The 13,176-nt window shown below is 33.3% G+C and overlaps 3 protein-coding genes across 3 annotated transcripts; all 3 read right to left on the minus strand.

The window, feature by feature from the left end:
* Positions 1-2,623: 2,623 nt before the first annotated feature.
* Positions 2,624-4,982, minus strand: KVR01_010951 (uncharacterized protein; the record flags this gene model as incomplete). The annotated part of the gene is made up of 3 exons (XM_044792278.1): positions 2,624-3,452; positions 3,549-4,090; positions 4,902-4,982. 3 exons carry the CDS (start codon positions 4,980-4,982, stop codon positions 2,624-2,626), a joined length of 1,452 nt encoding a protein of 483 aa, XP_044640098.1.
* Positions 4,983-5,920: 938 nt separating this feature from the next.
* KVR01_010920 (uncharacterized protein) lies at positions 5,921-7,503 on the minus strand. Its single transcript, XM_044788671.1, has 2 exons — positions 7,463-7,503; positions 5,921-7,381 (listed from the first exon to the last, which is right to left on the minus strand). The coding sequence occupies exons 1-2, from the start codon at positions 7,491-7,493 to the stop codon at positions 6,315-6,317; spliced, it is 1,098 nt and encodes a 365-aa protein (XP_044640067.1). The 5' UTR covers positions 7,494-7,503; the 3' UTR covers positions 5,921-6,314.
* A 2,704-nt stretch (positions 7,504-10,207) lies between these two features.
* Positions 10,208-10,929, minus strand: KVR01_010824 (uncharacterized protein; the record flags this gene model as incomplete). The annotated part of the gene is made up of 4 exons (XM_044789020.1): positions 10,208-10,317; positions 10,423-10,560; positions 10,737-10,843; positions 10,919-10,929. The coding sequence occupies 4 exons, from the start codon at positions 10,927-10,929 to the stop codon at positions 10,208-10,210; spliced, it is 366 nt and encodes a 121-aa protein (XP_044639971.1).
* Between the last annotated feature and the right edge of the window lie 2,247 nt (positions 10,930-13,176).

Consider the following 13,176-nt stretch of genomic DNA (forward strand, 5'->3'; position numbering starts at 1 on the left):
CGCTAAGTTGTTCCACAAGCACAACACGTTTCCTGCCATCATATAATATACCCGGGGACGGCCCCGGCCCTCTGGCTTGCGGCCTCGGGGCGGATCATAATCACCGAGCACCTACATGTTGCCCCCAGTGCACAGAAAACAAGCCGTGGCGATGAGGTATGTGGCCAGGTACTGCGAGGCCGGTGATACCTTACACCTTACAAACAAGCATGGCATAGCCCTGCATTCCAAAAGAGGCACACACCACGAGCGGGAGAAAACGCCTCTTGTACTTGTCCGACTGTTGCTTGGGTCAGTCCCATGCTGTCCTTTTGAAATGAAATCATGAGCCCACCATCGCCAACCCGGTATGTTGGCAGTTCCATCCATTCTGAGCATAGCCCACGCCAGCAAACCACCGAATGCGCCCGACAGGGCTGACACGACTGCAAAAATGATCAGTTAATCACCCCTTGCGCAAATTCTTCTCTGTCCGACACCGATTCTTGCTGAAGAGGAAAGAGATCCGGACCGCAATTGATAAGGATCGCTCTCACACCTCCGCAGTTCCTCATCTGCCCCGCCCCGGGACCTGAGTTCATCTTAAGCTGCTGCTAGGCCTAGGCCCATGTTTACTATTTCATCTAGCAATTCCTCTATTATATCTTTTAAATAGCCCTAATTATAAAAAAAATATTGAAAAAATAGAGAACGGATATTCGCACCCGCCAAAACGGCTGGTATACCCGTATAAGCTGGCCCAAGGGGCTGCAACCAATCAAAGGGCTTCATTCAACCTCACTTGAACCACCCACCCAGAGTGCTTTTTGCAGCCTCAACCACCCACCACCAACCACCAGCCATCAACTCACCAGCAAAAGCGAGGGTCTACAAAGATAGTTTTATTAGTAATAAGAAGGAAAGAAGTAGTAAACTATTAAACTAGAAGTTATAATAGAAGGGTTAGAAATTAATAATTAATAAAGAAATATATAGTTAATAAGTATAAATTTTTATTATATATAATAAAGTAGTAATATAAATTAAAGTTAATATATTAAAAGTATATTTTTAAATATATTAATTATTTTAATAAGTATAAATATTTATTTTTAATATAGATATACATATATATATATATATATATATTATTATTATTTTATATAAAATATTTTATATTTTATTATTTATTTAAAAATAAATATTTTTAATATTTAATTAAAAATATTTTTATAATATAATATAATATAAATTAATTTTATAATAATAAATATTATATAGAAATATTAAACTTATTATATAATTTAAATTATTTTAATATAAATATAAAGAAATTAAAGATTTATAAAGTAAAAACGAAGAGTATAAAGTAATAAATATTATTAGTTAATTAAAGTATTATATATAACTTTATTTAATTATTTACACTACTTTAATTTAATACTTCTAATTAACACTCCTTTATTAATAACTTATAATTAGTAATATACTATTAGAAATATATTTTATTAATTAAATTTATCTGTAATAAGAAGGAGATTTAAAAGGAGATTATAATATTAAAATAAATAAAGGAGCAATTAAAATAATAAGGAATAAAATAATAAACTATTAAAGTAAAAGTTATAATAAAAGAATAAAAATAAATAAAAATATATATAATTAATAATTAATAATTTATAATATATATAATAAATTAATAATTAAAATAAAAGTTAATATATTAAAAATATATATTATTTTATACTTTTATTTTTTATTTTATAAATTCTTAATTTTAATATAAAGTTCTTTTAAATATAAAATTAAAAACTTATAATTATATTTTTAATTAATTATTATTTAATTATTTTATTACATTATAACTTAATTTAATTTTTAATATTTTAAAAGTAAATTCTTAATAAAGTATTTTATAAACTTTAATAATTTCTTTTATATTAAATTTATAATCTTTTAATTATTTTAAATAATAATAAATTTAATTATTAATAATTATTATTTTATTTAACTATACTTTAATTAAATAAATTAATAAACTTTTAAATAATTATATTTAATAAATATTTATTTAAATAAAATTAAAGTTTTTAATATTATAATAATTTTATTTTATTTATTTTATTAATTTATTTTATATAATATTTATTAATATTAAATTATTCTATAATTTAATATATAAATATAAAAATAGTTTTAATAATAAATAACATTATAAATATAAATTATAAAACTATTATAAAAGTTTTATATAATAAATTTAATTTAATTAATCTTTTTAAAAAGTATTTTATTTATAAAATTATATATAAATAATTAAGAACTTTATTAATGATTTATTTAAAACTTTTAAAATATAAACTTTTATATAATTTTAAATTTTTAAATAAAAATAATATTATTTTAATTTAAATTAATATATTAAAAATAATTACTTTATCTTTATTTTCTTTTTTATAATACTATTTTTTAAAACTTTTATTATTTATTTTTAATTTAATAATAATAAAAGATTTATATAAATAATAATTTTATTATTAAATATTTTTAAAAAAATATTTAAAAAATAAATAATTAATATAAACTTAATATTTAATTATTTAAACTAATTTTAATAACTTATTAACCTTATTCTATTATTTAACTATATAATAGAAATCCTTCCATCTAATATAGTATTAATAGGATTATTAGTCGCAAGATATGTAAGTAGCACATCTGCCTGTAAGTCGAGCGTGATGTAGTCCCCAGCCATAGTTGAATCAAAAAAGTTGTCGCCTCCCCCCGCGAGGTAGTCCAGCGTGGCCACCTGGTAGCTCTCGGCCAAGTCGAGTGGAGCACCCGCCACGGTAACATTCGAAAGCCTACCTCCGACCTCCCCGGCAGTGTCGTAGACGATCCGCAGGCCACTGCTCACCTGTAAAAAGGACGTCACCGCCCGCCCATTGGCTTGGTTGACACCAGACACTATTCCCTCCAGCACTTCCCAGACTTGCTGGCCGGAGAGTGAGAGCTCGACAATGGCGTTCCCAAAGGGGAAAGATGTGAGCACCTCACCGCGCGTGATCGGGCCGATGTCGATGGAGGCACGGATACCTCCGGCATTGATAATCGAGAAATCTGTGTCTTGTCGATATGAGATTATAGCGTCTGCCATGAGATCGCCAAGGGTGCACTCCTCGACCTGGCACGTCTCCTGCACGAGCTCAACGGCGGACTCGCCAACGACCTCGTTGGCAAATTCCTGGAATGGCTCGCGCCACGTGTCGATCTGCGCCTGCAGGTCCGGGTCCTGTTTTGTTTGGTTCGTCAGGTGGATCGGCGCACCGTGATACTCAAGAACGTGGCCGGATGCGTCATATTTTATATCGATAAACCCAAGATACTCCCCCCAGCGGTAAGCTGTCACGATGAAGACCTCTTCGCCTTCCTTGTTGTCCGCTATTGTTGGGTACGATCCATGGCTGCCAGTTCTGGTATGTGTTAACTATGACATCCGGGCTCCACAGTCATGGATTCTGGCACCGTTGTGGAGGAAAGAGGGGGGATAGAAGATGGATGGCACTCACATGTTGCCCAGCGCGGTGTGTGAGTGCCCGCCGATGATCAGAGAGAGGCCTGTGGTCTGCTCTGCGAGCTTGATGTCCTCGGCATAGCCAATGTGCGTAAGGGCCACGATCCTGTTGATGTCTGTCGTGGCCTTGATCTCGTCAATGGCGGCTTGCACGGCGACAACTGGGTCGGTAAAGGTAGTGCCATTTCCGGGGTTGCTCAGCTGGCTTGTCTCGGGGGTGATGACTCCGATTACAGCCAGGCTATATTGTTCGAATATGACATAAGGTTTCACAGAACTGTTTAGAGTAGGATTGGTGCTCTGGAGATTTGCTGCGAGAATAGGAAAGGTGATGTTGTTAATGAAGGCGGCTAGCTCCTCATCGCCCCCGTCAAACTCGTGGTTACCCAAGGTCATTGCGTCAACACCAAGCTGATTCAGGGTGTCCGCCGTTCTCCAACCCTTGTAAAAGTTGTAAAAAAGCGTGCCTTGGAACTCATCGCCCGCGTTCAGGAACAGACTGTTTTCCTTGGAAGGTCGAGTCGAGTTCAGGACTGTCTTGACGCGCGAGTAACCGCCAAAACAGCCTCTTTCCGGCCGCGTGCAGTCGGTGCCTGACGTTGAGAACTGGTCAAGGTGCGCATGGACATCATTTATGTGGTAGATGGAGAGTTCGAAATTCCCATTTAGCCCGCTCCTCCGTTGGTGCCAGTCGTGGTGCCTGCTGACAAGGACATCAACTGCCAACGCTGCAGGGGCGAGCAGTAGGACAGGTAGAAGCTTCATGACTGATGACATCGCCATTTAAGCTTCTGGGCAGCAACTTGTTGAGAGCAGAGCATATGGAGACGGCACGTTGGCTGAATGTGTTCTCTGGGACTATTTATTTCCAGTATCAATACTGATCGTCCCCAATTTCTTCCCAAGTTCCAAGGCTGTCAGCCGCAGGGATGATTCGCTAATTGGACTAATAGTCATTTACCTAGGTAGCTTGGCGCCTCGGCAAAAGCGCACCTTCTGCAAGGGGAACAGCGCCCGGAGATTATGGTCGAGCTTGAGACAACACGTGTCGAGTAAGACACGATGGCAGGCTGATACGGCAGGCTGACTCCGCAGGCCAAGAGATATGGTTGCTTCCAAGCGTCTTAGCAATCTGCAAACCCTCACACCACTTGAGTCGCCGTTTCGACAACACTTTACTAAGACTATAAAGGGGTCTACCTCTTCTCTAACTTAGAGACCTTAAAAAACCTATATATATAAACACCGGCGCACTAGCACTATAGAGCCCTGATGAATAATGTCGTAAAAGCCCTGTGGATAAACGCGAGTCTGTACGTCCGGCTCCCTTTGCACAAATGCATCCCGCTTGGCCTTGATAATTTTGACAAAGTCTGTGACATGATATGGCTCCACGCTGAGCAACAGCCGGCGCTCCCGCTTCTCGCATATCTCCAGCTCACAATAACACTCCTCATCTCGATCGTCCTCCGAATCAAATTCGTGGCGTGGGGGCATGGACAGCTCGTGTCGTGAGAACGTAACCCTGTCCAATTTGTGATTGAACCAGCCAGTCTTGGCGAGCAGCGGTTTCCGAGAGTCGGCCTTCTCCTCCCAGCACCCACCCTCTGTGCAGCTCCTGTTGTATACGGCGCATGTGAAGTAGACCTTGGTATGGGTCTCAAGAACGTAATCCCTCATCTCCCCACAGACATGAGCTATGACGGGGGTGGGCCGGAGAAGGGATGTGGTAGTCTCAGGGACACGAACAACTCTGTTGGCCTCGATTTCGAAGTGATAGTCGCGTTCTGAGAGATCGAGAGTGAAGTCATAGACGATGTGGCGGATCTCGAGGGGAAAACGTGAGAGAGCTCCCATTGATGTAGGGGAGGTAGTTGCCATGCTAGACAGTTTGAAGATATGGACGTCGTCTTATACGAAGTAACGTTCAATTTTTGTCATCGATATTCTGTGGCTTGTGAAGTCTTGTTGTGTAGTCAGACCACTTAAAATGATGAGAAATGTGGTCGATTAAGCCGTGAAGTCGTCATGGACGGAGTCAATATATGAGTAGGAACATAAGGCTAAGTTCGGATTCACCGTGGACTCGGAAACACCGATTTGCGCGTCTACCACTTCTGCAGCCACCAAACAAACGGCGGAATCCGACACTCGGATGAAATATACTGGCTATCTCGACTGTTCATGACAAGCGGGCAACCCCTGCTGGACAGGGACTATCACGGGGAAGACCGGATGAAACAATTGATAGATCGCCACACAGCCATAAGGATGGTGTGATGACGGACATATACCTAGTAGTTAGTCATTTTCTACGCTCTTTGGCCCTTAAAATTCGGGCTCCTTCGTCCAAAATGGAACTCATTGTCAAGAGAATATGGGTCGATTCAAATGTCTCCAGGTAAATACTGCGCCCACAGAGCTTTAAATTCTCATCCTCCTTCGAAGCCAGCCTTGAAAACATTTACTTCCCCAGGCCCAGCACATCCTTCTCACGGTCTGTGCGTGAACCGGAAGGACTCGGGCCAGCAACATGCTCATGCATCTCAGTCAAAGGTCAGCATGCTTCCCCTCGCGTTTCACAATACCATTCTGATTCTTGTACACATAACATGCGCCCAATCGAGGTCAAGCCTCGGATCCATAAGCCATTAGAAAGCGTTTGCAGTCTTTCTCCCCCCCCCCGCCATACAGCTGTTCCCCACTTCTGCCCTGAATGTATAATAACAAGTCACTTGGAGGACTTGGAACGACAACCTAGCTACAGCTGTTGCTGACCTCTACTAGTACCCGAGCTTAGTCCAATTCCTTCACATATCTTTCCGTTGTTGTACCAGGCTATTTTGGGCTCCATAAGCTTTGCAGCGACCCATCGGGCTGTCCGAGTGTGGGTGCTGTCCGTCTCCAAGTCGCCAAAAGGTTTCTGAGTTCTGTCTTTCCTGGGTCCATTTCTGATGGGAAACTTCTCCAATTTATCTTCAACAACATTCGACTCCTGGACTTCTCGCCCTTGGTTCTCAGGGCTGTTTCTTGGGAAGCTCGTGCTTCCCTGGGCCAAAGCCTGGAAGATAACGAGCTGATCCTGCAAGAATTCATCCACGACACCTCCAGTATTGATCTCCTCGGCGAGAGACTTCACGACGGTCTTCGCTACCTCGTCGCTGAGCTGCGCTGGAGACTTCCCCTTCCGCTTCCCACTGTAAAGGATATCTCGGCCCCACCGCAGAGTCGTCGATTTGGCCACTAGAAGTACGTAGATTCGCGCCTCGTGCCTGCTCTCCTCTGTCGTCAGAAAGTTGGGTTCGACCGCAGGGAAGGTCTTGCCCAGACGTTCGCGGAGGGTGGCCTCAAGCTCCGCATGGAGATGACTCGGCGTGATGATAGTCACGTCGATAGACGTGATTTCAAATTTCCCTGATTCTGATTCTGGCCTCGGAAGCTCGCCACTGAGCCTCAGAACATCTCCAAATGAGATAGGCTGAATTTTAAACCAGAGTGACCCTCTCAAGATTGAGCCCAGGCTCCATCCCCTTGTGTCCAATCTCCTTTCAACGTGCACGCCAAACCACGACTCCAGTGCAGGTAGGAGCACCTGGTCGAGGTACTCGAAGCTCGGCGAGAATGAGACATTTGTGCCGCCAGAGAGGGTCAGCTCGACGGGCTCGCCACCTTCGTTGCCCGCGTACAGAAGGAATGGAAACACAGCCTGAAATACAAGCACAGCGCTGGCAGCGGGTGACTCGCAGCTGATTGTGATGTTCCTCTCCACAAGGTCGCCGGGCCCGCGGTTCGGTCGGAATTCGAGTGTCTTGCTCCCCACCTCGAGGCCTAGAACATCAGCAGCGGTTACTTTTGCGAGCCATGAAATGGATGTGAAGTGTTGCGACTTGAGACCTGGGTGGGACAAACATATCAGCTCTGTGGTGGAAATGACGCTCATCGACTTTTGCGGGCTTGTTTGTGGGATTACCTCCGCCTCGCGGCCCCGGCCGGTTGCCCCTCACATTAGTAATCTTGACCGGCCTGCAGCTGACTGAGGCGAGTGCGATAGCGATCCTGACCAGCTGGCCGCCTCCCTCACCCGTGCGGCCATCAATATGGATGGTATGGTCCGGTCCCATGCTCCAGGGCTCTTGATAAGCAAATGTTGAAGTGAGGGTGATAGCCTAAGAAGTCGGGTTGCAGTTGTTATGTGTTAGTACTCGGACATAAAATAGTACTATGTGGTTTCACTTCTATTCTATATATATTTAAGGATATAGAGCGCCTTTATATAATAGTAAGACCTAGTTCTTAAAAAGATATAATATTAATATTAGTAATTATAATATATTTTATCTTTATATTTATAATTTTATAATATATAAATAAAATTAAAAAATATTATTTTAAAATTAAAATTATAAATTATTTTAATATAATTATTATAAAAATAAATAATAAAATAAAGTTTTTAAAATAATTATTATATAAATAAATTATATAAAGTATTTATATATATTTTTAATTTAATTATTTAATTAAAAATTATTCTTATTTATATATTTTTAATCTTATTATTAAATTAAAAATAAATAATTAAAATTTAAGAAAATTAAAATAAAATATATTTTAATATTTAATTAAATTAAATATTTTATAAAATACTTTTATAATAACTTTATAATAAGTTTATAATAAATTTATAATATTAATTATTATTAAAAATACTTTTATATTAATATATTAAATTATATTTAATTAATTTAAATTAAAGTTATTATAAATTATAAGTTAATTTAATATTAATAAATATTATATAGAAATATTAAATTTAATATATAATTTAAATAAATATAAATTTATTAAAATAAATAAAAATAAAAATATTTATTTATTAAAAGTTCTAATTTTATTTAAATAAATATATATTTATTAATATTATTATATTATAAATAAAATTATTTAAAAGTAATTATTTAATTTATTATACTTTTATTAAATTAAAATATAATTAAATAAAATAATTATATTTTATTATTATATATAATATTTAAATTTATAATTTTAATAACTTTATTATAAAGAAATAATTATTAATAATTAAATTTATAATTATTTAAAAATAAAGTTTAATTTTTAAAAGTTTTATTATTTAAAAGTTAATATATTTTAAAAATAAATTAAAATTTATAATAATTTTAAATTTAATTTTAAAACTTTAATTTAAATTTTACTTTTTAAAATAAAAATATTTAAAAAGTTTAAAAACTTAATATTATAAAAAATAATAACTATCTTTAATATATTAATTTAAATTAAAATAATACTATTTTATATATAAAAGATTTAAAAGAATTATAAAAAGAGTTTAAATTTTAAAAGTATAAATAAATAGATTATATTAAATAATTAAATAATAAATAATTAATAAAACTTTTAATTATTTATATATATAAATTATATTTAAATTAAATAAAATTAAATAAAAATATAATAAATTAATTAAATAAAAGTTAATTAAATAATTATAATTAAGATTTTTTTATTTTAAAAGATTAATATATATATATATATAACTTTTAATATAAATTATTAATATTTATATTTATAATTATTTAATTTTATTATTAAATAAAAATAAAAATTAAAATTTAAAATAAATATAATATAATATATTTATTAAATATTAATTTAATTAAGTTTATTATATAAAACTCTTTATAATAACTTTAAAATTTATATTTATAATATTATTTATTATTAAAAATATTCTTTTATATTAATATATTAAATTATATTTATTAGTTTTAATATAAATTAATTTATTATAAATTAAAAATTAATTTAATATTAATAAATATTATTATATAGAAATATTAATATATTATATAATTTAAATTATATATAAATATAAATTAATTAAAATAAAATTACTTTTTTAAAAGTTTTAACTTTATTTTATAAATAAAATTATTTAAAAGTAATTACTTACTTTATTATATTTTATTAAATTAAAATTTAATTTTTAAATAAAATAATTATACTTTATTATTTAAATTTATAATTTTAATATTTTTATAAAATAATAATTATTAATAGTTTAATTTATAATTATATAAAATTAAATTTTATTTTAAAAAATATTAATATATTTTTAAAATAATTAAAAGATTTATTTATTTTTTTAAAAATAATAACTTTATTTTTATTTATTTTAATTAATTTATTTAAATTATATAATAAATTTAGATAAATTAATTTAAAAGAAAATTATATTATATTATATTAAAACTTTAAGTATTTATTTTTAACTTTATAATAAAATTAAAGAAATATAAATAATTTATAATTATTAATTTTAAATAAAAATAAATATAATAAAAAAATTTAAAGTTTTTAAAAGAATTATAAGAATATAAAGTTATTAAAAACTTTATATATAAATTTTTTAAAAAATAAAATAAAAAATTTTATTAAAAAATAATTATATAATATAAAAAAAATATAATATAATTAAAGTTTTATTTATTTATATTATTATAAATAATAAAATATAAAAAATATAAAGAACTTATAACTTAAATAAATACTAATTTTTTTATTTCTTTAAACTTACTATTTATTTAAATAACTAATTAGGAAGTGGGCTTCTACTCTTTATAAGAACGAAACCTAACTCGTTGCATTCACTAGTGGCCAGTTAAGACCATTATCTGCTGCACCAATACCTCCTAAGCCTGCACAGCTGTAGAGTCCAACAGGGTTGTTCGGCACGGCGCGCACTTGAGTAGGATCTTAGTTTGGCTACCTATCCCAAAGTTTTGCATCGAAGAATGTTTGAAACATGAGGGCGCAGGGATCCGTGATAGGAGTAGGATGATGCTTACTGTACTGGAGATCCAAGCATTCCTGGGGCTTAGACGCAACAAGAGCGATCCGGCCATCGGCCATAATGTCCCACTGCTGTGAAACGGATGTCGGGGCGCATGTCACGAGGTAAACCCTGGACATGTCTTTCCAGTTGCCTTTTATAAGTGAAGAAGAAATCGTCAGCTGAAATTCAATATGAGACTTGGTGGTGGTGGTTTCGCTTAATCCCCATACATATAAAATGTATGTGGCGCCTTCGCACAGTGGTAAACGCTCAAGACCCATGAGACTCGATGCTTGCGCTGGTAAAAAAATTCGAGGAAGCACCTACTTTGAGCACCTGCATCGAGACAGAGTGTGGTGTCCGGCACATATATAATAGTGCTATTGCCGCTCTGGAGATGCCACTGTTGACTAGAAGCACCTGTCTTGGTCTGACTGTGGTTTCAGTCAGAATCGAAGGTTAAGCTAAGCAGACGTCATCTATTCTTGCCTAGGTGGTGAAGTGCTTACACTACGAGCATACTTCCATTAGAAGCTTTTGAGGGGACCACCACGAAATTGGTATCCACTTTGGAGGGGATTATAACTCTGCGATACCCTTCAGGGACGGCAGCGAGGCTGTTTGCCGCAAGCGCAAATAACAGGCAAGACAGACGGATCATTGTGCATATGAGCCGGTAAATCCGTTGACGAGAAGATGGAACAGATGGCCTCCAACATATCGTTGGCACTGGATGTTGTGAGCGCTGGGTGCTCAATTTAAAGTCTCGCATTAGACACCTCATGATAGAAGACCTCGCGGGGAATCATGTACTCCCGCACTCATGGGTAATGTTCATCCGTTCTCGGTCGGTTGCATGGTCAAGTGACAGCGACTCGGTGGTTCACCTCCCCGGCTCCCTAGACCCGGGTAATAGACCCGTCCAATGCACAATGAATCCCAGCTTTTATTCTACCGAAGGCAACTGACGTCCTTCGTGAACTACCGACATCTTTGTTCCCACTGTAAGCTTTATGGTAGCTGACATTATTACCCAGATTAAACTTAAACTACAACGACACCTGGCATTCAACACGGTGATTTCTTGTTGATATTTGGTTCCCTGATGTTCTCTGTTAATTACAACATGGTAATTAGCCTAATTTCTAACAAACGGGATGTCATCCTAACCCCCTGAAGTCTGCAAGTCCCAACCAATACCGTAAGATTTAATTATTCAAGCAGGTATGTCATGGAAGAAAGTGTTTAGATTTGGTTTGCATGTTGGTACTGTGAGCACCGACTTCTAGCGTTCCGGCCCTGATATGCCTGTGATGATCGATGTCGGGCACCAGGGGCTTACAAGCGACGGTGCCGGCCATGTTCGGGAGGTAGAAGCTTCAGGTCACGGTACATTCATATCAACACACACCTGCTGCTGATAATTTCACCTGCACACCCCGAATACATACCAGTTGACTGCAATTGATGCAGTCTTGGCACGGGAGCCAGAAACACCCATCATGTCTGTACTAATGATTCTATTATGGATCCATTGGAACCGTCTTTGCTTACAAACCACTGTTGTAGGTGATTGATTGACCCAGTTCGAGTACACCATTATCTTGTGTGCTTTCATTTCTGAGCACTAGGTAGAGACAGTGTTCTTTTAAGCGCTGGGTCTTGAGTGCTTACCACCGTATGAAGGCGCTATATATGTCCTCGGACGTATACGGAATAGAAACCACATATGTCCTCGGACGTATACGGAATAGAAGCGAAACCACATAGACTTATTAAAGAAGAAAAGACTATTAATAGTTATAACTATTATTAAAGAGTATTAATTAGTAAATAGTTTTTAAAAACCCCTAGGGATACAGTACGAGCTTTGTCGGGTGTCCACTACGCGGCCACGGTAAATTAGAAATAAAAAGTCTTTAAAAATATTTAAAATAATATTTTAAGTAAATTAAATAAATTAAATAAGTTAAATAAGTTAAATAAGTTAAATAAATTAAATAAGTTAAATAAGTTAAATAAGTTAAATAAGTTAAATTTAAATTTTAAAGAATATTAATATTATTTAAATTTATTATATATATTATTATTATAACTTTAATTATATTATATATTTTATATTATATAATTATTATTTTAGTTAATTATTATTTTAAAAGTATATATAAATTATTATTATTAATAATATTATTTTATAAAATATAAAACTTTAAATATTATTATAAAATAATAAAATAATAAAATAATAAAATAATAAAATAATAAAATAATAAAATAATAAAATAATAAAATAATAAAATAATAAAATAATAAAATAATAAAATAATAAAATAATAATATTAATAATTAAAGTTATTTAATTATATATTATTTAACTATATAATTTTAATAATTATATTATATTTAATTATTTAAATAAAAATTAAAATTAAAATTAAAATTTATATATATAAATATTTATAAAAATATAAATTAAAAATATAAATTAAAAATATAATTAATATATTTATTTGAATTTATATAAAATTAAAAATTAAATTATTAAATTAATAAATTTTAATAAATAATAATAATTAAATTTTATAAAAGTTAAAATTAATAATTAATATATCATTATTATTTATATTTAATTATAATTTAAAATATATTATTAAAGTTTTAAATATCTTTTTTAAATATATTATTATTTCTTTTTTCTTTTTTAAACTTTTATAACTTTATAAAAGATTTTTATATAATATTAAATTAATATTAATAATATTATATA

The sequence above is a fragment of the Diaporthe batatas genome (assembly GCF_019321695.1).
Source record: "Diaporthe batatas strain CRI 302-4 chromosome Unknown Contig00014, whole genome shotgun sequence".
Taxonomy (NCBI): domain Eukaryota; kingdom Fungi; phylum Ascomycota; class Sordariomycetes; order Diaporthales; family Diaporthaceae; genus Diaporthe; species Diaporthe batatas.